At 46.3% G+C, this 23,825-nt stretch overlaps 1 protein-coding gene across 4 annotated transcripts; it reads right to left on the bottom strand.

The window, feature by feature from the left end:
* Positions 1 to 948: 948 nt before the first annotated feature.
* On the bottom strand, positions 949 to 23,821 carry LOC110507540 (G protein-coupled receptor kinase interacting ArfGAP 1). Of its 4 annotated transcripts, none has more exons than XM_021587581.3 (21): positions 23,411 to 23,821; positions 20,673 to 20,806; positions 19,688 to 19,800; positions 19,192 to 19,297; positions 18,850 to 18,936; positions 17,664 to 17,794; positions 17,259 to 17,353; positions 16,804 to 16,846; positions 16,069 to 16,095; positions 15,182 to 15,230; positions 14,578 to 14,650; positions 13,672 to 13,769; positions 12,621 to 12,732; positions 12,181 to 12,308; positions 10,891 to 11,043; positions 9,672 to 9,974; positions 4,953 to 5,033; positions 4,574 to 4,650; positions 4,143 to 4,319; positions 3,924 to 3,987; positions 949 to 3,680 (listed from the first exon to the last, which is right to left on the bottom strand). In XM_021587581.3, exons 1-21 carry the CDS (start codon positions 23,460 to 23,462, stop codon positions 3,465 to 3,467), a joined length of 2,319 nt encoding a protein of 772 aa, XP_021443256.3. In that variant the 5' UTR covers positions 23,463 to 23,821; the 3' UTR covers positions 949 to 3,464. The 4 variants fall into 4 exon arrangements, with proteins under 4 accessions (XP_021443256.3, XP_021443257.3, XP_021443258.3 ...); XM_021587582.3 differs by having other exon boundaries at positions 4,143 to 4,316; XM_021587583.3 differs by lacking the exon at positions 16,069 to 16,095.
* Positions 23,822 to 23,825: the final 4 nt, after the last annotated feature.

The raw sequence follows: 23,825 nt of genomic DNA, 5'->3' as shown, positions 1-23,825 counted from the left end.
CCATACTTCACGGTGGGAACTACACGAGGAGATAATCTGTTCACCTACTCTGCGTCTCACAAAGACACAGCGGTTGGAACCAAAAATGTCAAATTTGGACCAAAGCACATATTTCCACCGATCTAACGTCCATTGCTCGTGTTTTTTGGCCTAAGCAAGTCTCTTCTTCTTATCTGTGTCCTTTAGTAGTGGTTTCTTTGCAGCAATTCAACCATGAAGGCCTGATTCACTCAGTCTCCTCTGAACAGTTGATGTTGAGATGTGTCTGTTACTTGAACTCTGTGAAGCATTTATTTGGGCTGCAATTTGTAACTCTAATGAACATATCTTCTGCAGCAGAGGTAATTCTGGGTCTTTCTTTCATGTGGCGGTCCTCATGAGAGCCAGTCTCATCATAGCGATTGATGGTTTTTGAGACTGCACTTGAAGAAACTTTTAAGTTCTTGAAAATGTTCTGTATTGACTGACGTTCATGTCTTAAAGTAATGGGCTGTTGTTTCTCTTTGCTTATGAGCTTTTCTTGCCGTAATATGGACTTGGTATTTTACCAAATAGGGCTATCTTATGTATACCACCCCTACATTGTCACAACACAACTGTTTGACTTAAAAGCATTAAGGACAGAAATTCCACAAATAAGGCACTGTTAATTGAAATGTATTCCAGGCCTCATGAAGCGGATTAAGAAAGCCAAGAGTGTGCAAAGCTGTCAAGGCAAAGGGTGGCTACTTTGAAAAATCAAAAAATATTTTGATTTGTTTAAGACTTTTTTTGGTCACTACATGATTCCATATGTATTATTTCATGGTTTATAGCTTCACTATTATTCTACAATGTAGAAAATAGTAAAAAGAAAAACCCTTGAATGAGTTGGTGTGTCAACGTTTGATTGGTACTGTAGGTTTCAAGCATCTCGAACTGAACAAAAAACAGACACGTTGAGGACAATTCACTTGTTTTTTAGTTTATTAGAAATGTACAGATTATGAGATTTCATTACAATTGACCTTTTTTTATCTTAAATGTTCTACTCTTTACAGTTTTTGCCTGTGTTAAAAGATATTCTCCCATCACTGATCTCCCAGGTGAAGAGGTGTATGATACACAGAAAACAGTACGGGGCACAATGCCACTGTCCGAACAACATGAGTGTGTGTTCGCTGTGCATGGCATGCGGGATGCATGTGTGTGTCTAACATTCCCACTAAAAAGGGACACTATACTAAAGTGTCCATTAAGATGGGGGAAAGGCGTAGCATTGTGCAACAGCCCTTTCCCCTCAGACTTGAGATGAGTTTAGTTCTAACCAGTGGCAGACTTCAGACCCTATTCACGTACCCCTCAGACCTGGAACCCACCGTGGGTAAATAGCTCTGACCTCCCAAGCACAATATGAACATATAGCTTAAAAAAAATAGCATGAAAATATGTTTATATATAAGCCTCTATTCTATAAAACAGGTTGACTGAGAGGTAAAAGGAGGACATTGTAATGGGAAAGAAAGTATTTTATACTGGCCCAGTGTGTGTGTGTAAGAGCTGGCGATAAATAAATCAACGAAGGGAACCCAAACAGCTACAACATCACTACGTATTAAAGCCAGTCTAGCAGGACATGTGCAAAGGCAATCATGATTGGAACGTTGCATATGACAATCTTTTGGGACATGATTCGACTGGGAAAAGATCAAAAGATCTCATCCCCTACAGGTTCATCAAATATCGATCACACAGTCAGGCGGATAGTGAAACGACGGGACCCTGTGGATAAGTGAACATGGAAGAGCTTCCTGGTGTCCAGGATCACACAAGCCATGTGTGTGTGGGTCCAAGTAGTCCCTCCCTGTTTCAGTTCATTTTCATCCGTTTAGTTCCTAATTAACATGACCCAGATCCGTCTGACAGACGATCACCGAAGTCCTTGAAGCTAAGAAATCAAACTAAATACGTGGAGTGCCATGGTCAGCCTGTGTCACTTAGCTAAGTGTGACCGTTACTTTGTTTAGCCCAGTATAAAAAAACAGGGAAACGTTCCCCAGTGCCCCCACAAACCTACAGCAAGTGCAGTTTGTCGTTTTCACAAAACATTTGTTCCCAATCTAGCTAGTCTGCTTCGAGTTGGCGTATGTTGAAGAGCGAACTTTGTATGGATCCCACTGTAGTGCCATTGAGATGAGCTTTGTCTAGCGACTGAAGCAGCCAATGGCTGCAATAATATATATCGTGCCACTTCCAAGGCTTTTTCCACTGATAGCAGATTATACACCTTCCCCACCCCTTTGGCATCTGTTCAACACCTTGGCTCCTGACATATTAGAACATGACAGGCAGAAGAAATAAAATGACTGAAATGTCACCCGGGAGGAATTGGACTGCTCCAGGAGTGTTTGAGGACCATTTCACAAGTTAGTGTGTGTGTGTGTGTGTGTCCAGTCCCAGCCAGACAGAAGGCAAGTGAGTATTCTCACAGCTCTCCCTGGTCCTCTGAACAGGAACCATCATACATGAAACAACGTCAAAATAAGCAAACGTACATGATCATGTAATTCATGACAATAATAATACAAAACAATGGGCATAATAATAATAATTATCACAATTATTCCAGTGTAAGTGTTTTTTTTCTTAAGTCAGTAATTCTTGTCCCAAGAGGTACAGGCCAACGGATTGGCATAAAAAAAAACTAAACAAAAAAAAAGACATAAACAATAAAACATCACCTAGTCGTTTGTCCACGATGCCAAGACATGCTGTAGTGTACCAGGGTGTCTGAGGGAGTAGCAAGGGCCCTCCTTAGCAGAGCCTGGGACTACAGAGGAGGTGGTGTCTGAGGGACAGAGGGGTAGAGCAGTGTGTGTCTCTCTTCCAAGGCCTGGCCCCCTTGTAGGCCCCAGCTCCGGGCCCAGCCTACCTCGGTCTCATGAGGGTTTGAGGCGCTGCACAGAGAGGGGGGTGTTCCCCCCAAAAGGAACAACGGAGTGAGACCATAGTGAGATGATGAGAGCTGAGCCGCTGTTGTTCTGTGCAATGTCCATCCCCCACATGCGATTACTGTCTCAATGGTCCACACTCCTCTTCAGAGTCCCCTCCCCCGCAGAACTGCACTCTCTCAGTCCACTCAGGTATAGTAGCGAGAGCGGAGGCATTTCTCAGCTTCGTTCTATTGTCATATAATATTACCACCTGGTCTTTCCACGCTCTTCATTCCCTACCTTCAATTCCTCTCATTTCATCTTTATTCATCCTCAGAGATCTTCTTTTCGGTCTGCAGCCAATATAGCTTCTCCCGTTGGCTGGTATTTTGCTCTCCCTTGTGATGCCAACCTTCCAAGTCACGTTCATCACTTGACTAGGAAGCTTGGAAATCGAGGCTACCTCCATCCCTCTCTTGCTCCCTCTCCCCTCCCTCTGTCAGTCTTGCAGCTCCCCTCGCCACTCCCCTGTCCGTCCCCTCTCTACCCCCGTCACTGTTTCTTCTCGCGGGTGGTGATGGTGACCAGCTGCTTGGCGGCCTTGGCGATGTCATAGGCGCACTGGATGACCTGCTGGGTGAGCAGCTGGTAGTCGACGGCGGGCGCTGAGGGGTCCGAGGGAGCCGCCTTGCGACACTCCACCTGGAGGCGGGAGGCGCTGGACGCCAGGAGGCGCAGGGAGCAGTGCACAGCGTCTAGGGCAGGCCGCTGAGACGGAGAGAGAGGGGTGGGGGCCACAGTCAGACACAGAGGCGACAACACTTACTGCTTAAAGCTAGAATCTGTATTTGGTCCCAAAGAATGTGCAGTATATATTCTGCTGTTCTATTTCGCTTGCACCAACAATTTAAACAGTTTATTGTTTGAAGCAACTTCTATGTTGTTGCAATGATAACTGGCGGTGTCAGCGTCACACCATACAGAATCTAGAAAGAGAGAGCAAAACCTTACCTTGGGAAAGAGAGAGGCCATTTCAGTGACAGCAGAGTGGATCTTCTCAGAGCATGGAACAAAACTGGGGAAACACAAGACAACCTCTCGTTACCACCAGATACAACCTCTCGTTATCACCACAGATACAACTAAAGCCAACCTCTTGTTACCACCACAGATGCAACGTAAGCCTCCCCGGACTGTGTCATGGAGTGAGTCTTGTAGTCGGGGCCCTACCTGTCGTGTTTGAACTCTTGTGCGGCCCTCAGAAGCTCCTGGATGTTTTTGGTCACCTGCTCCGTCTTGAGGATGACGTCTTCGGTGCAGGGCAGGGTCGGGTCCGGCTCACCCCCTTCACCCCCACCCCACTCCTCCGAATCCCCCCGGCCCTCCTCTTCACTGCTGCGCCCCCTACTTTAGGAAGCACACACAGTACAATCTCTACATTAGCCTGCATTTCACACATTGAGCAGAGGTAAGCCTCTCTGAAGTAATAACCACAGTAAATACGTCCTTGAGAAAGACAAACAGTCTGCTAGATGTCTAGGTACACCCTAGAGCCCGGCCTGTCTGCCCCTCCTACATGTTGGGAGACTCCAGAATGATCCGGTCACTGGGCAGCAATCTGCTCCAGATATTTCCCTCCTCCCTTCCCTCCTCCTCCTTACCTTAGCGACAGCTCATACATCTGAGTGTTGTCATAGTCACTATCAGTGCCACTGCCGTGCTTCTCTCCTTTAGGACCCTGTGCACAAACACTTATCAGCGTCAAAAAGGTAGCAGTAGTGATTCTAACATCAGTGAGAGTATGGTAAGGCCTTTATTGACCAACCAAAAGCAAGCCATTCACACAAACATTTCCACTAAGCCACAATATACAACCCTCGGCAATGCATCAGCTCACATTGGTCTATAAAAACAGTGTCTGCCAGCATTCATATGACACCACTGATTGTTTCAGCTGGTCTGGGGTTGGTCGCGAAGTAGCCTGGAAGTCACAGATGAGTTGACCAACTGTAAAGGAGGGCGACAGTCAGCCAGTCTTACCATGTATCTCCCCATCTCCATGGAGCCAGAGAGGTGCGACCCTCCATAGGGTGTTGGACCGCCAGGACCCCCCTTCCTCACCTGGAGGTGGGACAGAACAGGAACTCAGAGGAGGATGAGAAGCAACAGAGGAACCGCAGAAGGAACACTGCCTGACAGAATGTTTTTTTTTTACATTTTTGTAGGAAGATTCCGAACAGACACTGGGATGCGATATATGTGCTTGAGCAGAGTCAGCTCAGCTTTGTGCGCGGAGATACTAGCCTATATGTCGAGGTCAAATTGGATTTTTTTTCTCAAATAACTTAAACTCAACAGCCAAACTGCAGAGTAACTTTCTCCAGGACAGGCTAATACTGAAAATGTAGTTAGTGATGGAGTACAGCCCCAAGTTCACTGGAGTTCAAAGAAAATGTGTGTCTTGACCTAAGTCCTGCCAAGTAGTTAGTGAGCCACTATCCCAGACAAACTCACAGGAGTACATCATTAACATTACCAGACACACAAACATACGGTTAGACATACACAGAAGACGACAGCGGAGCCGGTTAACTTCCATTAGCTTGCCTCACATCACGTCTCCTCTCTAGCCACTTTCACAATAGATGACCTCCAGTAGCCGGGGCCCGTACTCATACAGCATCTCAGACTAGAAGTGCTGATCTAGGATCAGTTTAGGCTTTTAAAATTAGATCAGCACTCCTACTCAGACACTATGCAGGCCCATACGGTTATAGACCCTTTTTAGATACAGGCTCACTGACATAAGGGCCTATGCTGCGAGTTTTCCCAGACAGTATGGCCAGTAGGCCACTCTTGGACTCACTGTTGGATAGTGGAGAGCTAACTATTTGTATGCTGGCATATGCTGTATGATACACAAATCATGTCCATACAATGAAGTCATCGTCATCTGTGGTTTTCAACAGAGCACTGGGTTTTACCACTGTGTGGTCCAATATCTATGAAGGGATTCAAACTGTACAACTTAAAAGAAGGGGCAATCTGCAATTAGTACATCCATTTTTGAACTTTTAAATTAATGATATACAGTATCGCCATCAAATCAAATCAAAAACAAATATACAGTATCGCCATGTCATCTTAAAAAAGTACTTATAAATGTCTTATTAGCAACAAATGTGAGACATACACTACCGTTCAAAAGAAAAGCACATTTTTTGGTCCATTAAAATGACATCAAATTGATCAGAAATGTTGTAAATGACTATTGGAGCTGGAAACGGCTGATTTTTAACGGAATATCTACATGGCCAGAAACAATTAACTTTCTTCTGAAACTCGTAAGTCTATTCTTGTTCTGAGAAATGAACTCTATTCCATGCGAGAAATTGCCAAGAAACTGAAGATCTCGTGCAACGCTGTGTACTACTCTCTTCACAGAACAGCGCAAATTGGCCCTAACCAGAATAGAAAGAGTGGGAGGCCCCGGTGCACAACTGAGCAAGAGGACAAGTACATTAGAGTGTCTAGTTTGAGAAACAGATGCCTCACAAGTCCTCAACTGGCAGCTTCATGAAATAGTACCCACAAAACACCAGTCTCTAAGTCAACAGTGAAGAGGCGACTCCGGGATGCTGGCCTTCTAGGCAGAGTTGCAAAGAAAAAGCAATCTCTCAGACTGGCCAATAAAAAGAAAAGATTAAGATGAGCGAAAGAACACAGACACAGGAAGATTGTAAAAAAGTGTCATGGACAGACAAATCTAAGTTTGGAGATGTTTGGATCACAAAGAAGAACATTCGTGAGACAGAAAAAATGAAAAGATGCTGGAGGAGTGCTTGATGCTATCTGCCAAGCATGGTGGAGGCAATATGATAATCTGGGGGTGATTTGGTGGTGGTAAAGTGGGAGATTTGTACAGGGTAAAAGGGATCTTGAAGAATGAACTCCATCACTCCATTTTGCAAAGTCATGCCGTACCCTGTGGACGGCACTTAATTGGAGCCAAATTCCTCCTACAACAGGGCAATGACCACAAGCACAGCTCCAATCTATGCAAGAACTGTTTGGGGAAGAAGCAGTCCGCTGGTATTCTGCCTATAATGGAGTAGCCAGCACAGTCACCGGATCTCAACCCTATTGAGCTGTTGTGGGAGCAGCTTGACCGTATGGTACGTAAGAAGTGCCCATCAAGCCAATACAACTTATGCTTCAAGAAGCATAGGATGAAATCTCTTCAGATTACCTCACAAATTGACAACTAGAATGCCAAAGGTCTGCAAAGCTGTAATTGCTGCAAATGGAGGATTCTTTGAAGAAAGCAAAGTTTGAAGGACACAATTATTATTTAAATCAAAAATCATTTATAACCTTGTCAACATCTTGACTATATTTCCTATTCATTTTGCAACTCATTTCATGTATGTTTTCATGGAAAGAACATTTCTAAGTGACCCCAAAGTTTTGAACGGTAGTGTACACAGAAAAATAACATTGTAAACAACTTATCTAGATATATTCTAGCATATAGAACTCTAGGGTCTATTAAAAAAAAGATTTACAAACTACACAATAAGAAATTGTGCATTTGCTAATGCCCTACAAAATACAAACTAAAGAGAGACATGGAAAAATGCACAGATAAACCAAACTGAAATACAATACCTTTGGAAATGATTCAGAACCCTTGACTTTTTCCACATTGTTATGTTACGTATTCTAAAATTGATTCAAAAAAATACATGAATGTTTGCCTCATATCATTTACTTAAGTATTCAGACCATGTACTCAGTACTTTGTTGAAGCACCGATGGCAGCAATTACAGCCTCGAGTCTTCTTGGGCATGACGCTACAAAGTTGGCATGGGGAGCGTTGCTGCACAGCTATTTCCAGGTCTCTCTAGAAATGTTTCGATTGGGTTCAAGTCCGGGCTCTGGCTGGGCCACTCAAGGACATTCAGAGACTTGTCCCGAAGCCACTCCTGTGTTGTCTATGTGCTTAGGATTGTTGACATGTTGGAAGGTGAACCTTTTACTGAGGAGTGGCTTCCGTCTGGCCACTATCATAAAGGCCTGATTGGTGGAGTGCTGCAGAGATGGTTGTCCTTCTGGAAGATTCTCCCATCTCCACAGAGGAACTCTAGAGCTATGTCCTAGTGAACATCGGGTTCTTGGTCACCTCCCTGACTAAAGCCATTCTCCCCCGATTGCTCAGTTTGGCCGGGCGGCCAGCTCTAGAAAGAGTCTTGGTGTTTCCAAACTTCTTAAATTTAAGAATGATGGAGGCCACTGTTCTTGGGGACCTTCAATGCTGCAGCAATTTTTTGGTACCCTTCCCCAGATCTGTGCCTCAACACAATCTTGTTGAGCTCTACGAACAATTCCTTCGACCTCATGGCTTGGTTTTTGCTCTGACATGCACTGTCAGCGGTGTGACCTTATATAGACAGGCGTGTGCCTTTCCAAATCATGTCCAATCAATTGAATTTACCACAGGTGGACTCCAATCAAGTTGTAGAAACAGGTCAAGGATGATCAATGGAAACAAGATGCACCTGAGCTCAATTTCAAGTTTCATAGCAAAGGTCTGAATACTTAAGTAAATGTTATCAGTTTTTACATTTTAATACATTTGCAAACATTTCTAAAAACCTGTTTTCCTTTTGTTATTATGGTGTATTCTGTGCAGATTGCTGAGGATTTTTTAAACATTTAATCCATTTTAGAATAAGGCTGTAATGTAACAAAATGTGGAAAAGGTCAAGGGGCCTGAATACTTTCCGAAGGAATTCTATGCATTGTGAATTTGCGTCACCCGCAGGGACAATGGAACGTAAAGGTTGGATGCAACAATGAGCACAATAAAAGACAGACAGGACAGGTTGAGAGACAGACTGACTTTACCTCCTGGCTTCCTATGCACGTTCCATACCAGTCAGAGTGGCTGGAAGCAGGGCTGAGTGAGTGTGTGCGTGCGTAAGTAGTGCATTAGCTTAGAGCGCCGACAGACTAACAAGAACGGCGGCCGTGCGCAGCTGGTGGCCATCCTATCGTCTTTGACCACAGAAGATCGACCGCCATTTTCTGTTCATTTCCACTGTTTGTCAACACACCCAACAGGTGATCCAAGCACTGCTGACATTCATATAGGTCTGCCTGCCCTCTTAGTTCCACTGTGACCGAGTGGGTTAGTGACTGACTGACACATTGCCTTGAAGGATCCATTGTGAAGTGCGTATGGCTAACAGGGCAGGTCAAACCACTAACACCTCGTGCTTGTGCTGCATACACTAGAGGTAGGGAATGGGAAAGCTATGATTGGGGAGTGTCTAAGGTCAGGACATCTTCACTCATCAATGGCGGGAAAGCTACCTGCCATCTTACCTTGACAACATGACCTTCTACACTCAAAGAAGCCTCAGAGAAACTCATGTGAAATGAATGGAGGCGAAGAGTGATTTGCTACAGTGCCGAAGGATCAGTAGAGGGGCTAGGCAGTGTGTGTGTATGTATGCATGTATGTATTTTGGGCAGGTGCGTGCGTGCAGCATCTGGCCCAGAAAGCATAGTGCCAGCAGTAGAGGCTGGGGGTCAAATGTTAGGGGTTAAAGTGGAAGAGTGCTCCACTGGTGAGCGGTGTATGCATGCCAGACAGCAGTAGAGGAGGAAGGCAGCAGTAGAGACAGAGACGGCAGGTGGTGTATATCACCATGACCACGGCCACCTGGGGGCCGTAGTGCGTTGCTCACACTTACACTGGGGTGCAGAGGCTGCAGGCGGCCCGTCAGGGAGTCCAGGCCTGGGGAGTGGGAGTGGGGTTTGGGGGTGGCGGCCCCCGGCTCGTACATAGAGAAAGCCTGTCTGTCCCTCCGGTGGGAAGGCACAGCTGAGGACACAGCTAGGCTGGAGTGGTCCCCTCCCCTACCTCCCCCGCCTCGCACCCCCCCTGGCCAATGTGCAGGGCTGCCTCCTCCCCCGCCTCCCAAACCGCCAGCTCCCCCTCCTCCTCCGACCTGGCCCCCCCGCAACGCACTGTTCTCCGTCTGCATCCGCGAGATCTACGGGGAGAGGTGGGGACGGGGGGTCACCTGAATGTTTCAAAGGTCTCACGGACACGCATCCACATACACAAGTACTGTACAGGGAGCTTCATTTAGCTAACCACATACTAGACATGGATGGAGGTAAGACTAACAGTTTATAGGGGGTCTATACTGATGAGGGGGATATAAGGGCTTAAACTGGTTTGCATGTCAATCTAGTGAGTATAACGGCATGCTGGGTTCTCTTAACCAAATAAACATACATATTGGCAGTACTGGGGGTTGATCTTTCGTATCTTGGAAAATAAGAGAACTACACATGCATTGTTTATTGAGGTGTACGACGGGGGCTGCTCTAGCCCACATCGTTTTACCTATATGTACCTGTCAAACTATCAACACTGGAAGAGAACTGCTGTGCATTTTCCAAGTGTGTGTGCAGGGGCTGGTATTTCTCCTTGAGTTAGACATGAGTGATGACAGACATGGGACAATAGCTCAGGCATTCATGAGAACAGAATAACAGCACCATGGAGAGACGGAACGGAAACAAAGTGACTACATATGGCGTAACAGATGGGAGCGAAACCTGATATTTGACAGAGTGAAGAACAAACTGCAGTGCTTACACCAACAGATACTGTTCTGAGCTGCACAACTTGCTTACTACAGTATAAGGACAGCTCTGGGAACAGAGTAGACCAACACTGATAGTGACAACACACTAATATACTGAGGCAGAAGAGATACATCTTCCACAATAATTAGTAAAAGCACATCTTGGGAGTTTAACAACACAAACTTTTAAACATATTACATATATTCCTCCCGTCTTTCCATCATGCTTCCCTCCATCACTCTATCCATACCTCCCTCCCTCCCTCCCTCCTCTCCCTGCCATCCTCCCTGCATTTTTATCTCGTCTCCCTACCTCTTTCTGCAGCCGGCGCAGCTCTTCACTCAGGTTGTTGTTGACCTTCATCAGCTGCTGGACTTTAGCCTCGGAGGAGGCCAGGGCCTTCTTAACCTCCAGGTACTCCTGCAGAGTGATGGGCCCGTCCGACAGGTCTGACGAGTCCATGCTCTGAGGGGACACACACAGAAATATAATTAAAACTATCTAAAAACACACACAAGTATTCGGGAGTCGTTTATGTGGGTTATTGTCTGTGCAATAAGATGCACTAGATTTCATCATCCCTCTTAGCAGTAAATGGAGAAGTCTGAGCGCAGCTTAAAATAACTACCGTTTCACATTCAACACAAACCATTTTTGAGAAATATCTTTTCAACTGGAAATGACTTTGAACAGCATCCGCGTCCATTCACAGCTCAGCCATATCTGAGAAGCACAGAGTTTCTGTCTGTATGAGACCAGAACAGAGCTTCGTCACAAAGTGGACCTTAAATTCTCATTTTCCACATCCTGTGACTGTGGGTGCCTGCTTTAACAGGGTTTTCACCCCCCCTCTCCTCTCGCTTGCCCTCTCCCCTCCTCTTGCACTCCCTCTCCTCCCCTGCTCGTGGAACAATGCTCCTCTGATTGGAGACCCAGAATAGCTGTGATGTCACTGTGGAAGTATGTGGCAGCAGTAGCAGCACTGCCACTCCTGCAAGGCATGCTGGGACAGGCGGGGAGCAAGACGCTGCTGGGGATAATACTGCAATCACTAGAAGAAGCTAAGAAGAACATTGTTCTGATTTAGGATCAGTTTTGCCTTTTAGATCACAATGAATATGATTCCATGGACAGGGGGGGACCTGATCCTAGATCAGCACTTCTAATCTGAGATACTTGATATGTCTGAAGTGCCTCTAATAACTCCAAGCAGGGACCATAGCACCACTTCCTGGTCACTTAGCTCCATCCCTTCCCTCCTCCATGTCTCTCAGTACACATTTTATCCATCTATTTACTAGGTTAAAGGGGAATACTTAGGCTGTTCTCTGGTACTCTAATGTTGGCCTGTAGAGAAAAACATAGCACAACGGTTTGCAATGGAAAAAGAAAACAAGCACTTCTTATTAGGCCAGTTCCGAATAGTACCTCCCTCTTTCACTATGTTTCAGGCTGCTTGGTGCCTAGTGAACACAGTCCTGGGGGTGTATTCATTAGTGCAAACCGGTGCAAAACGTTTCTCATTGGACAAATTCAGGTAGATCCCCGTTTGATGCCTAATGAACACAACCCTGCCGTCCTTCTGTGCCCTTCTCTCCTCACCTTGGCCCGGTTGTTGCGCTGTGCGCTGTTGTTGTTCTGAGTGGTCAGCTCGCTGTCCGTGTCCTCGTCCGACGCTACGCTGTCGTAGTCATGCTGGTCGTCGTCGGCCCCCAGGTCCAGACTAGAGTCTACAGTGTTAGATCAGAGCAGAGCAACAACATAGGCCCTGGCTCAGGAGGAGATAGGATGTAAGGAATCGGAGAAAGACGCACTAAGATTGAGCCACAGACATATCTGGAAAACTACAGCTCAACTAGCGATGACAACCAGGCAACCCCGCCATTTAAAATACATCTCAGTAGCTTCTCCGTTTCACTCATACATCGCAATGGATGGATTGACTGAAGTGCGTGCTAAAACACATTCATATTTGAACTGGCTCAGTCCCTGCCCTCTCCTCTCCCCTCTGCTCCCCTTCCCTGTCCTCTCCCCTCTCTCACCAGTAGGGCTGCTCAGGCCTTTCCCTTGTTGTCTCCTCTTGGCGTCACTCAGGATGTCGATGATCAGCGTTGCGAACTCACGAGCGTTAAAACGGGCCAACTTCTGTCTACCCTGAAAAGACAAAGACAGGCAAGGGACACATTCAACAACCCACCGACACAGACCTATGTCTACAGGAGCAAAACGAGGTCAGACATTTTTGGTGTATTATTGAAGCAAACACCAAATTGGAGCCACAGTCTCTGGTATTGCAGTCCTGTGGTCACTGGTCATGTGGTGTGGAAAAGCACAGTCATAGGGGGGCTACAGTAGATCTTAGTAAGAGAGGCACACACTAAACATTGCACCTAGCAATTTGCATGCTTGTGTTTGCATAAAGGGACAAAAATGCAGCCTTTGTATCCACGTGGTTTCAATTCTAAACACGGTCCAACCGTGAGCACACCATCATCACAATCACATCACAATCCCTCAGTCAGCTGGCTCCAACGCTATTCAATCCAATCCTAGCTGGGGATCTCACTGTGTCGAGGGTCCTGACGTGGTAAGGCCTATGTTTACACTAACAAGCTAGCCAACTGAGGGAGGACACACAATCAAACACAACCCCTTTAATTTCCCCTCACCCTCCTCCACAGCTGGAAAATCTCTCGCTCACTGTCTCTACATCCCACTGGCCAGTGCAGAAGCTCAGACATCCCAGTGCAGCCACAAAACTATGAATAGAATTTCATCCCTCGCTCTCTCTCTCCATTTCAGCCCAGACGTTCTCTTTCTTCGCCTGCCCTTCTGTTCTCCCCTTTTGTTCCCCTTTTTAAATCTGTCGTGCTCTACAAGGATTTCCCGATAGTCCCTTCTACTGCCTGCCTGTGTCACTGTGATTAACATTGCCTTCAGCCTGCTGGTATCACTAAGCTTATACAGCAGTTGGAAAAGGAGAAATACACATAGGAACTAAGACAGTCAAGCATTTGCTGGCAGTCAAATTTGTATTAATTTGTTGTGAGTGAGTGAGTGAGTGAGTGAGTGAGTGATAGTAGTAGTGGTTACCTGGTTGCGTGTGGCTGAGTATTCGGGGTTGACAGGCAGGAAGGGCACCGCGCTGCGCTCCGTCACCAGAGTACTGTGGTTCTGAGTCGTCAGCCACACTGGGGAAACGGGGAGGAAGGAGAGAAAGAAAGACATACATTATCCATCGATGAGTGAGTGAGAGAGAAACAAGGTCATTTCAGCTGGAAGTTGGAACACACACAGCAACACACCCTGCCTGCCTCCCACACATAAACACGGTGCACAGCTCCACTGGAACAGACCACAGAACGGTTACAGACTTACACATTCTCTCCTCCTAAAAATGTCCTGGTATACCTTGAGCTGTGTGTGTCCAGCTCTCTGCCTCTACCCCATCCTGCTTACCTGCGGAGAGTATGTCAGACAACGCAGTCTGTGACTGCTCCTCCTTCTGAGAGAGAGAGAGTGAAAGAGAGCGACTCCAGAATTCCTGAGGCACTTCTTCACCAACTCGCTCTCTCCTCTCTAAATTGACTCTCTCTCTCTCTCCCCCCCCCCCCCCCCCCCCCCGTCTTTCCCTCCTTCTTTCCCACTCTGTCTCCCCCTCTAATTTTAGACCTCACCCAGTGCCCTTTAGCAGACTTTATTGATACGTTTCCTTTCTAAACAGTGACTCCTTCTCCTGGGGAACAGCCTACACTAGGTCTACGTCCCACATGGAACCCTATTCCCTTTATAGGGCACTACTTTTTTTTTACCAGGGCTTGGTGAAATGTAGCACACTATATAGGGAATGGGACTTGGACCCAGAGTGGCCCAAACAAATTGCATGACTCAAAAAGGCAAAGACAGAAAGGGGCGCAGGATGGAGAGATCTAGAGAGAGATGGAGGAGAGGGAGAAGCAGGGGATGGGTTACACAGGAGAGGATGAGGGGGTGTCTCACCTGCATCGTTCTCCCTGCGGTCCACTTCGTCATACACATCCATGGCAAGCTCCTCAAACAATCGATTGTTCAGCTGTCACACACACACACACACACACACAGTGTACACAAGACCAAGACAAACATAAGCAATGCACACCAAAAGAACAAATACCAGCGAGGGAAAAATGTACACAACTCACACGCTTAGAATAATAGAGCAAACTGCAGGACAATCATGAACAGCAATACTGTCAACACAAACAATAGCACTACACTAAAGAGCTCGGCCCTTTGCTGCCTGGGCCAAAGGAGAATCGATTATACCATACACAGAAAATGGAGAAAGTCATACTCCTCTTGTCATAGACAATTAGAGTCACTGATACAGACATGGCCCACTGCTTCAGTTTATTATCAGATTAGCTTGTGCTCTGGGTCATGTTCATTAGGCATCAAATGGAAGAAAACAGACTGAAAATGGGAGGGATACCTGGACTTGTTTTCCATTTCAAAATGTTTTCCCTTCTGTCCTAATGAACACCTCCCAGGAAGTTTACCAGAAATATACAGCCTTAACACTAACCCATGACCCCCAACCCTTTGACCACCCAGCACTACTCACCGCTTGCAGTTTCTTCTTAGCTGCCTTGGCCAGTTCTGAGAGGTCCAGGCTACGCAGGGACACAAACAGACACAATGAAACAACAACAGACACGAACAGAGGGGTGAGGAGAGAAAGGTGAGGAGGTGGAAAAGATGGGGAGGGGGGGGGGGGTTCAGGGCGGTGGGAGAGGTGAGACAGCAGGGGTGTCAGGTCCTGAAGCAAAGGCCATGGCAGATAATCAGGTGAAATATATAGGTAACTGACAAAATAATGGAAACACTTGAGTAAATGCTTCCACACAGGTGTGGTTCCTGAGTTAATTAACCAATTAACATCCCATCATGCTTAGGGTCAGGTATGAAAATGCTGGGCAGGTCATTATTTTGGCTACCATGGCTATGCCCCCATAGGATGACAACGCCCCCATCCACAGGGCATGAGTGGTCACAATGGTTAGATGAGCATGAAAACAACGCCCTATTAAGACTTGATTATACCATATAATGGTATAAAACATGTATATGTTAAAACATGTTGGTGTTTCGTTTATTTTGGCAGTTACCTCGTTCCATTTTGGTTTGACAACATGCAAAACAATAGGCCTAAGTACTTGTATTATCTACAATAAGTACTGGTGGTCGAGATACAGTAGCCAACCTGATAATGGGATAAAATACCAGCCTCCTATTTAAAAGCAAAGGGCTCTCATCACTGATTATTGAATCAAGACATCATAAAAGGTAATATTACTATATAAAAAGGTAGACAGAATAGTACAGCAATTCCTCCCTCCTTCCCTGACACCAGCAAGATGACGGGCCCATGGGATAAAAGAGGAGTAGAGGGGGGGGGGGGGGGGGGGGGGTGTTGAGGGAGTGAGGGAGAAAGAGAGAAGCGAAAGATACCTCTGTGTCGGACACTTAGGGCGAGCTCTGCCTCCACAAGCGCAGCACAGACGGAGAGAACAGAAAACGAGTGAGCGAGACAAGAAAGAGACGGGCAGAAAGCAAAAGAGAGGGCCCATATTCACAAAGCGCCTCAGAGTAGGAGTGTTGATCTAGGCTCAGGTCCCCCTCGGTCTATATAATCATATGAATTATTATCTAAGGTAATACTGATCCTAGATCAGCTACTCAGACACTTTGTGAATACCGCCCACTAGTTCTCCACTGCTCACAAGGGTAAACTCCAAGAGTACAGTACAGTACAGAGTATAGTACAGTAAGAACAGTGTTGTAGAAGTCTTGTAGCTCAGCAGACAGACATGCAGTCAGTTTCATTAGTGTAACAGGGGCCTTCCTCTCCTATCTAGCAGTACAGACTGACTGACGGCAGGGCACAACCTACTGGTCAAAACACTGCAATACATCTAGCCACTTCACTTGTGCCAGCATATTACAAGGTATTCCTAACATTTCCAGAAAATCAAAAGGCATTGCCAGAATATCATGTCACATCAAAGACAATAATGCCCCGTAGAGCATCTCATTTGAAAACACTTTTTAGTCCAGGATTAGCCTTAAATCTGTGTCTGAAAAACCACCCCCATGTATGATAAATATCAACCACCATGCAGATTTCTAAATATACTCCTCCCACCCACCCTGTTGACCCTGAACACATGACCCTTTGACACTTACCTGTCAGCCATCTGAGGAATGATATAATGCCCATTCTTGTGATCTACAGGATAGAGTACAATAGAGTGAAACAATTATATTGTGTATAACAGTCATTGGGTGAAAGATGCCTTACTAGTTAGGCCTAACAGTGGGTCCATACTTGGAGCGATAATCAGTGACCACCAACCAGGCATGTTCAATGCAAGGAGGAGACACAAAGAGACACACAGGGACTTAGCGGTCGGTGACGAGAGAGCTAGTGACCATAAGTGAAAAATGGCCCAATGTTATTCAAATGTAGGGAGGGCAGCTCTTGTTAGCTAGCTTTGACATTGGCTAACAACAAAACTGCAGTCATACTAGCTGCTTGAAGGATACACCCACCCAGCGAGATCTCAACGACTTGATTGCTGATTATCGCTTCAACTCTGAGCCCTCTGTAAGATCCATGGCAGGGGTAAAAGGTCACCTACCAGGGCGTCGGCCACACAGGTAGAAGGCCAGCCTGTCTGTGAGCTCGTACTGACACTCAACCAGCCGCTCTGCCAGCTCCACCTGGCCCGCTTGCCTGCCACACACACACACACACACAGTACAACAATCAGATCCTATAACTGTACATATGAAAAAAGCTTACTGAAAATGCAGCAGCAACAAAAAAAAACAGACTACCTTGATAGAGTCACACACAAAACTGTGTGTGTGTGTGTGTGTTCAAAAAGAGTGAGCCAGGGGTGTATTCACAAGTAACAAAAGCAAACATGGCCAAAACGGAAAGGGACTACCTGAACTTGTCCAATGAGAAACCCTTGTTTTCCGTTGCAAAACGTTTTTTTGCTACAGTGTAGACTAATGAATAGACCCCTGGTGTAGCCTACCTGGCGTAGTCCATGGGTGTGCGTCCATTGATGTCCAGAGCTCCGGGGTCGGCTCCGTACACGACCAGCAGCTCTGCCTGCAGAACCTGGCCTGCCTTGGCTGCCACGTGGAGTGGAGTGGTGCCCTTCTCCTGAGAGGACAACCACACACACACACAGACACACCTCATTACTTCAAATAGGGATTTAAGGGAGCATGGACACAGCATAGACCAATTGGACCGATACTCTACAGGTGGGGTTGTGAGTGGTGAGAAAGTAGGTAATTTGTAGTAACAGGTAGGAGGGTGAGTGGTGAGAAAGTGGGTAATTTGTAGTAACAGGGGTTGTGAGTGGTGAGAAAGTGGGTAATTTGTAGTAACATGGGGTGGGAGGGTGAGTGGTGAGAAAGTGGGTAATTTGTAGTTTTTATTTTACCTTTATTTAACTAGGCAAGTCAGTTCAGAACAAATTCTTATTTTCAATGACGGCCTAGGAACAGTGGGTTAACTGCCTGTTCAGGGGCAGAACGACAGATTTGTACCTTGTCAGCTCGGGGGTTTGAACTTGCAACCTTCCGGTTACTAGTCCAACGCTCTAACCACTAGGCTACCCTGCCGCCCCATTTGTAGTAACACGGGGTGGGAGGGTGAGTGGTGAGAAAGTGGGTAATTTGTCATAACACGGGGTGGGAGGGTGAGTGGTGAGAAAGTGGGTAATTTGTAGTAACATGGGGCGGGAGGGTGAGTGGTGAGAAAGTTGGTAATTTGTAGTAACAGGGGTTGTGAGTGGTGAGAAAGTGAGTAATTTGTAGTAACACGGGGCGGGAGGGTGAGTGGTGAGAAAGTGGGTAATTTGTAGTAACGGGTTGTGAGTGGTGAGAAAGTGGGTAATTTGTAGTAACATGGGGTGGGAGGGTGAGTGGTGAGAAAGTGGGTAATTTGTAGTAACACGGGGTGGGAGGGTGAGTGGTGAGAAAGTGGGTAATTTGTAGTAACATGGGGTGGGAGGGTGAGTGGTGAGAAAGTGGGTAATTTGTAGGAACACGGGGTGGGAGGGTGAGTGGTGAGAAAGTGGGTAATTTGTCATAACAGGGGGTGGGAGGGTGAGTGGTGAGAAAGTGGGTAATTTGTAGGAACACGGGGTGGGAGGGTGAGTGGTGAGAAAGTGGGTAATTTGCAGTAAAAGGAGGTGGTATGGGTCTCACCGGGTGGAAGAAGTTGGCCTGTGCTCCCAGGGACAGCAGCCGTAGACATGTCTCCAGACTCCCCGTCCTCACACTGGAGTGCAGTTGCTGAGACAGAAAGAGAGAGAGAGAGAGACCCTGTGAATCCCCTCATTAGTGGTGTTTAATAGGTCCACACAGAAGCATCCAATAGTTATTCCTGTGGTGTCATTAAGGTGCTTCCTTCCTGCCTACAGGGGAGAGAAGAAGAAAGGCAGGCTCTGTGTGTAGAGCCTCAGTGGAGGTAGCCCGGCCCACCAGGCATTGCCCAGCCTGTGAAGGACGTCACCCTCTGACCCCTGACCTGAGGGGGCGGGGCCTCACCTTACTGAGGTCCTTGGTGGTAACACCGTCGTCATCGCGGCACGGCAGCTTGTGGACGAAGGATAGCATCTGGTACTTGGCACGGATGAACTCGGACTTGGTGGGGCTGTTCGCACACACACGCGCGCGAGCGGAGACACACACACACACACACACACACAGAGATAGATAGAGAGTAGGGACAAACTGGGTAAGACATCAGCTCTATGTATAAACCATTGCAGCAGGAGACACAGAGGGCCAAATCCTCTCTGATCCCATAACAGTCTGATACTAGCTAATGACCCAAGGCTGAGCTGCATCTAACACATAAGCTTATTAGCCTGATCAGACTATAACAATTGACCAAGTGAAAGTAAATCTCTTGGTGGGGGAGAGTTCCACAAACAGAGACTATAGGTAAGCGGGAATGTTCCCACCCAGGTCATCATTGTAAATGAGAATTGGTTCTCATCTGATGTTTCGTGAAATATGTTGTGAAACAAAATAAACTTACTGGACTATGTCCTGTGGGTTGGGTTTCCTGCGGCCGCTCTGCACCTGCGCTGGGTCAAGCAGGGAATGCTCCCAAATCGAGTTAGCCCCATTACTGGCCAGGGTCTGCACCATCTAAAACACACACTGGTGAGACACACGACAACACAGCCCTAACATGAAAGGATCTAATGTTTGCTTGGAACGTCCTCTTAGAGCTAATCAAAGCCTCTTCCTGTGCCTGAGGCTGGTCTAGTGGGTAACGCCACCGCCAGCAGCAACTATACACCACCAAGCGTGGGTGCGAATACCAACCCCTGCGCCACTCTCTGCATCTACCTCCCCACTCATTTCCATCCTGTCCAAATAATGTGAAAACACAATTTAAAAAATAGCCAGTTCCTAACAAAAGTTCTCAAAACTTATCTGTCCAGCTGCCAAGTAACACTCTTACTTTAGTGATGGGGGAGAAAAAAAGGGTGAAAAAAATTAAATAAAAATCAATAGTTACATATCGCAATATTATTTTGGACAATAAATGTATTTAATTGTTTTTCTAGGTAGCTTTAGTTGGCTGTGCCTGAGCTAAAACGGCAGTATTTTTCATCAGCTTGACCGCCATCTTTTTAAATAATGGGCCAACATGTTTTCAGCGCTTTTATTTCCATGCTTGCTCGTCTCTCTGCAGCAGACATATAGTGAGCAATATGTTTGGAACATCAATTCTCAATAAAATCACAATATATATAGAATCTAAATATCGTAATATCGTGAGGTCCCTGGCAATTCCCATGTAGTTTATTAAGTGTTAATTTTTAGTTTATGGATATACATGTTATAAATCCGTAATAAACAGGTATAGGCCTAATACATTGGTTGAATTGGTTTACTTGTCATTTAGCCACTTGCCAAATACTGAGTTGCTAGGCTACGTGTACACCCATCGGTAATGATGTGTGCCCAGTACCCCTCCAGCCCAGACCCCTATCTTGTCCCTTCCCAGGTACCTGCAGCAGTGCAGGGGGCCAGCCACTGTGCCGCAGGTGCTTGACGATGGAGATGTGGCGTCCCAGGCTGCGGTGCACAGAGCAGCACTCGTCACAGATCAGAACGCCCCTGTTGATGCTGGTCCAGCCCGGATCTGAAAACACAGAGAAAGAGATAACGTGAGAGAGAGGACGGAGAGGGGTGGGGTGTGTACAACTTAGGCTACTCGGCCATCTCAGGTTCATCATTAGGCCTATAGCTTTGTTTTACTGGTAATAAAGTTAGGCCTAATATATGACATTATTGTTTACTGCATACATTAAAAATAATCAAAAAGCCTACTGTGAGAGTGACAAATAGGCTGACAGTTGGCCTGACATGTGGAGTTTACAATGACACTTAAAAAAAGAGTTCTCGGGACCATAAAGATCAACAAAACGCCATTATTATTAGCGTCATACTGTATAGCCTAAATACAAGTCTGACCTTTAAAAATCCAGTACCACCCAATTGTGCCTTTAGGTGGTAATGAGATCATCATACTAGACAAGTCCAGAGTTCAATGGGCACAGAGAGAACCATGGGCCACAAAGTCTAGTCAATAAGTCTGGCTGGGGCAAGGTTAGCCTACACCCTCGGGATCCTGCTACAATTAAGCTAAGCTAACTGTGTAAGAGGTTCAAACAACACATTCTGTCCGAGGAACTAGATGGCACATTCTTTTTTTTCTCTCAATTGGTTGGCCTAAGAGCCAAAGCCTAAGAGACTGGGCTGGGGCGGAGCAAATGCATGCAGAGAGAGATCTGTTCTTGAGGGACAATTTTGAAACAAATAGCTATTGGCAATACTCAACAAAGCATGCCTACTGTTTTCAAATATTGTAATCTATGAAAAGCAGCAATTCATTGTTGGGTTTGTACCCATGGCAGAGCAAAGACAAAGCAGAGCGCTAAACCAAATGTGAAGAGACACAGGGCTCTTCATCGGTATAGATTCCATTCATTGACACTAAAAGTTCAATCTTGTCATAATCCAAGCTTCACAGAACAGCTCCATTGCTCTTCCTCTCCATTTTCACTTAGTGTGTGCAGCGCCTAATGTGATTTCATACGCATGCACTCACACAGACACTGACCTAGGCTACACACACAGTGCATATGGGGCCACTCTAGTCTCTTTTACCACTATATCTACAGTCAACATTACTGAAGGATGTAGCCCCCTCTTCAGTCTAGCATTCTACCACATGCTGTGGTGCCCATCACAATCCATAAAACTCTGATCATATGACAGAAAAACAAAAAGGCCTTATGAGCATACTGGCAGTAACAAATAGCCTATAGTGGCTATTTGACTTCTTCCACAATATAGAGGTTGTTTAGGTGTTTCCGTAGCTATTCCAGTGTGGAGTCACACACTAGTGGCGTGGTCAGCAGCTCGCTGGGGCCGCAGGAAGCTGACGGTAGACTGCAAGTAAGAAACTGCACAGTGCACACACAGAGTAGGTATACAGGCAGGCCAGGCTAACGCAGGTAACTGCAGAGGAGTGATGGTCAGGAGTGTCATAAATCAGCTGGGATGGTGCAGAAGAGGCTCACAGAGCAGAATCACATTCATGAAAGGAGAGCAGCTGTGAGGGAGAGAGCAGCTGCCATGCAACCCACCCCAACCAACCCCCATCCCAAACTCTCCTCTCCAAAACATTGAGGCAGGTGGGGCTAAATGTGCAAGGCCAAGGCTTTGCCGGCCAGGATGCCATCACATCAGAGTTGTGGGGGCACAATAATGTTGCAGAAAAACAGAGTTGGAGAATGTAGCTTTTATTATTTGCAAGACCATTTACAATTTTATGAGCAGGAGAATTAAGCTAAAAAAGTGTTTGTCTTTTTGCCTACAGATGGAGCCGTCTAAACAGGGCAGGGGTCCAGAATACAGGCACTATTCACATCCTCTACTAGTGCTACTATCAACGCCGCACTGTTTGCTAACACATTGGCATTGGTTAGTTGCAGGCAACTAGCTTAAACTACTATTTGTATTATAATTTAACTAGCTATCTATCTCAGTAACAACGTTCAGATAATCTTCTCGACTCTTAACGTTAGCATACTAGCTAACTATCTACACGCTACAACTTGGAATTGATCACATTTATAAAAACATTTTTAAAAAATAAAGTATTATAGAGGAAGACAAGCCAAACTAGCTAGCTAATTAGCCTGGCGTCTTCAAAATGAACTAGCTACCTAGCCAGTTAGCCCGTGTGGCCAACTCAGTTCTAGCTGCAGAGACAACTTCACTGACAGAAAGCTGTGATAGCAAGCTATTCAAGTTAGACAAGACAGACGCCCTCTCTCATGTGTTAGCAAGCTAGGTAAGTAGTTAACCGCCACGTCCAGCTGGTAGCTAACACACCTAACGTTCGCTAGCTACCAAGATAAACGCAAACAAACGTCTGACGTTGGCTAACGTTAGTTGCGCTGGGCAGCGAGCTGGTCAAATCTGCCACACTACAATTCATCCAATAAACCAAAGCAACTAGACCAAAGTAACCTTCTAGTCACTTAATTTATCGACACGTACTGAAAATGCAAATGTAACTCCGTTTAAAGGCCTGACTGACTAACTGCCTGGGAATCTGCGCCGTTTTCTTGTACTACTGACAGCGGGCACACAGGCCTCCGCCGTCCCACCTAAATGTCGCCAGCTAGTCCATCTCAAAGACTAAAACAACACATTGTTTCCGTTAGCATTGTACCTGGTGCACTGCAGTCGGCACATACTTCGGTTCTGTGGACCTTTCTTGACATCTTTAGGGTTCCACTGCAGTAGTGGTTATTTATCCAAATTATATATTGATGCTCGCCCTTCCGAAGACCGCCGTCTGCCGTTTCTCGATGCTGCCCTGAATCCCCGGAAGCCGGCGATGTGGTCGTCGGCTCTCCCGGCCCGAAGCTACCTCTTTTCCTTTTCTTCCTACGCGGTTTCAGTCCTAAACGTCTGCTGTAGTGAGTCGCAGGCCTCGTCAGTGGAATGATTATTACTGGCTAGCTCATATCTAGAGGGGTGTAAAAACAATAGCTCACACAGCATGGCAAATATCGAGACCTAACTAGGCTAACTGGGATCCTTCCTGCCTGTCACTCGACTCGCTCTCCCCCCTTGCTCTGATC

This window comes from Oncorhynchus mykiss, chromosome 27, assembly GCF_057628025.1.
Source record: "Oncorhynchus mykiss isolate SJ-2025 chromosome 27, ASM5762802v1, whole genome shotgun sequence".
Taxonomy (NCBI): Eukaryota; Metazoa; Chordata; class Actinopteri; order Salmoniformes; family Salmonidae; genus Oncorhynchus; species Oncorhynchus mykiss.
The sequence above is the reverse complement of the archived record's forward strand: the minus strand, read 5'-3'. Positions and strand labels throughout refer to the sequence as shown.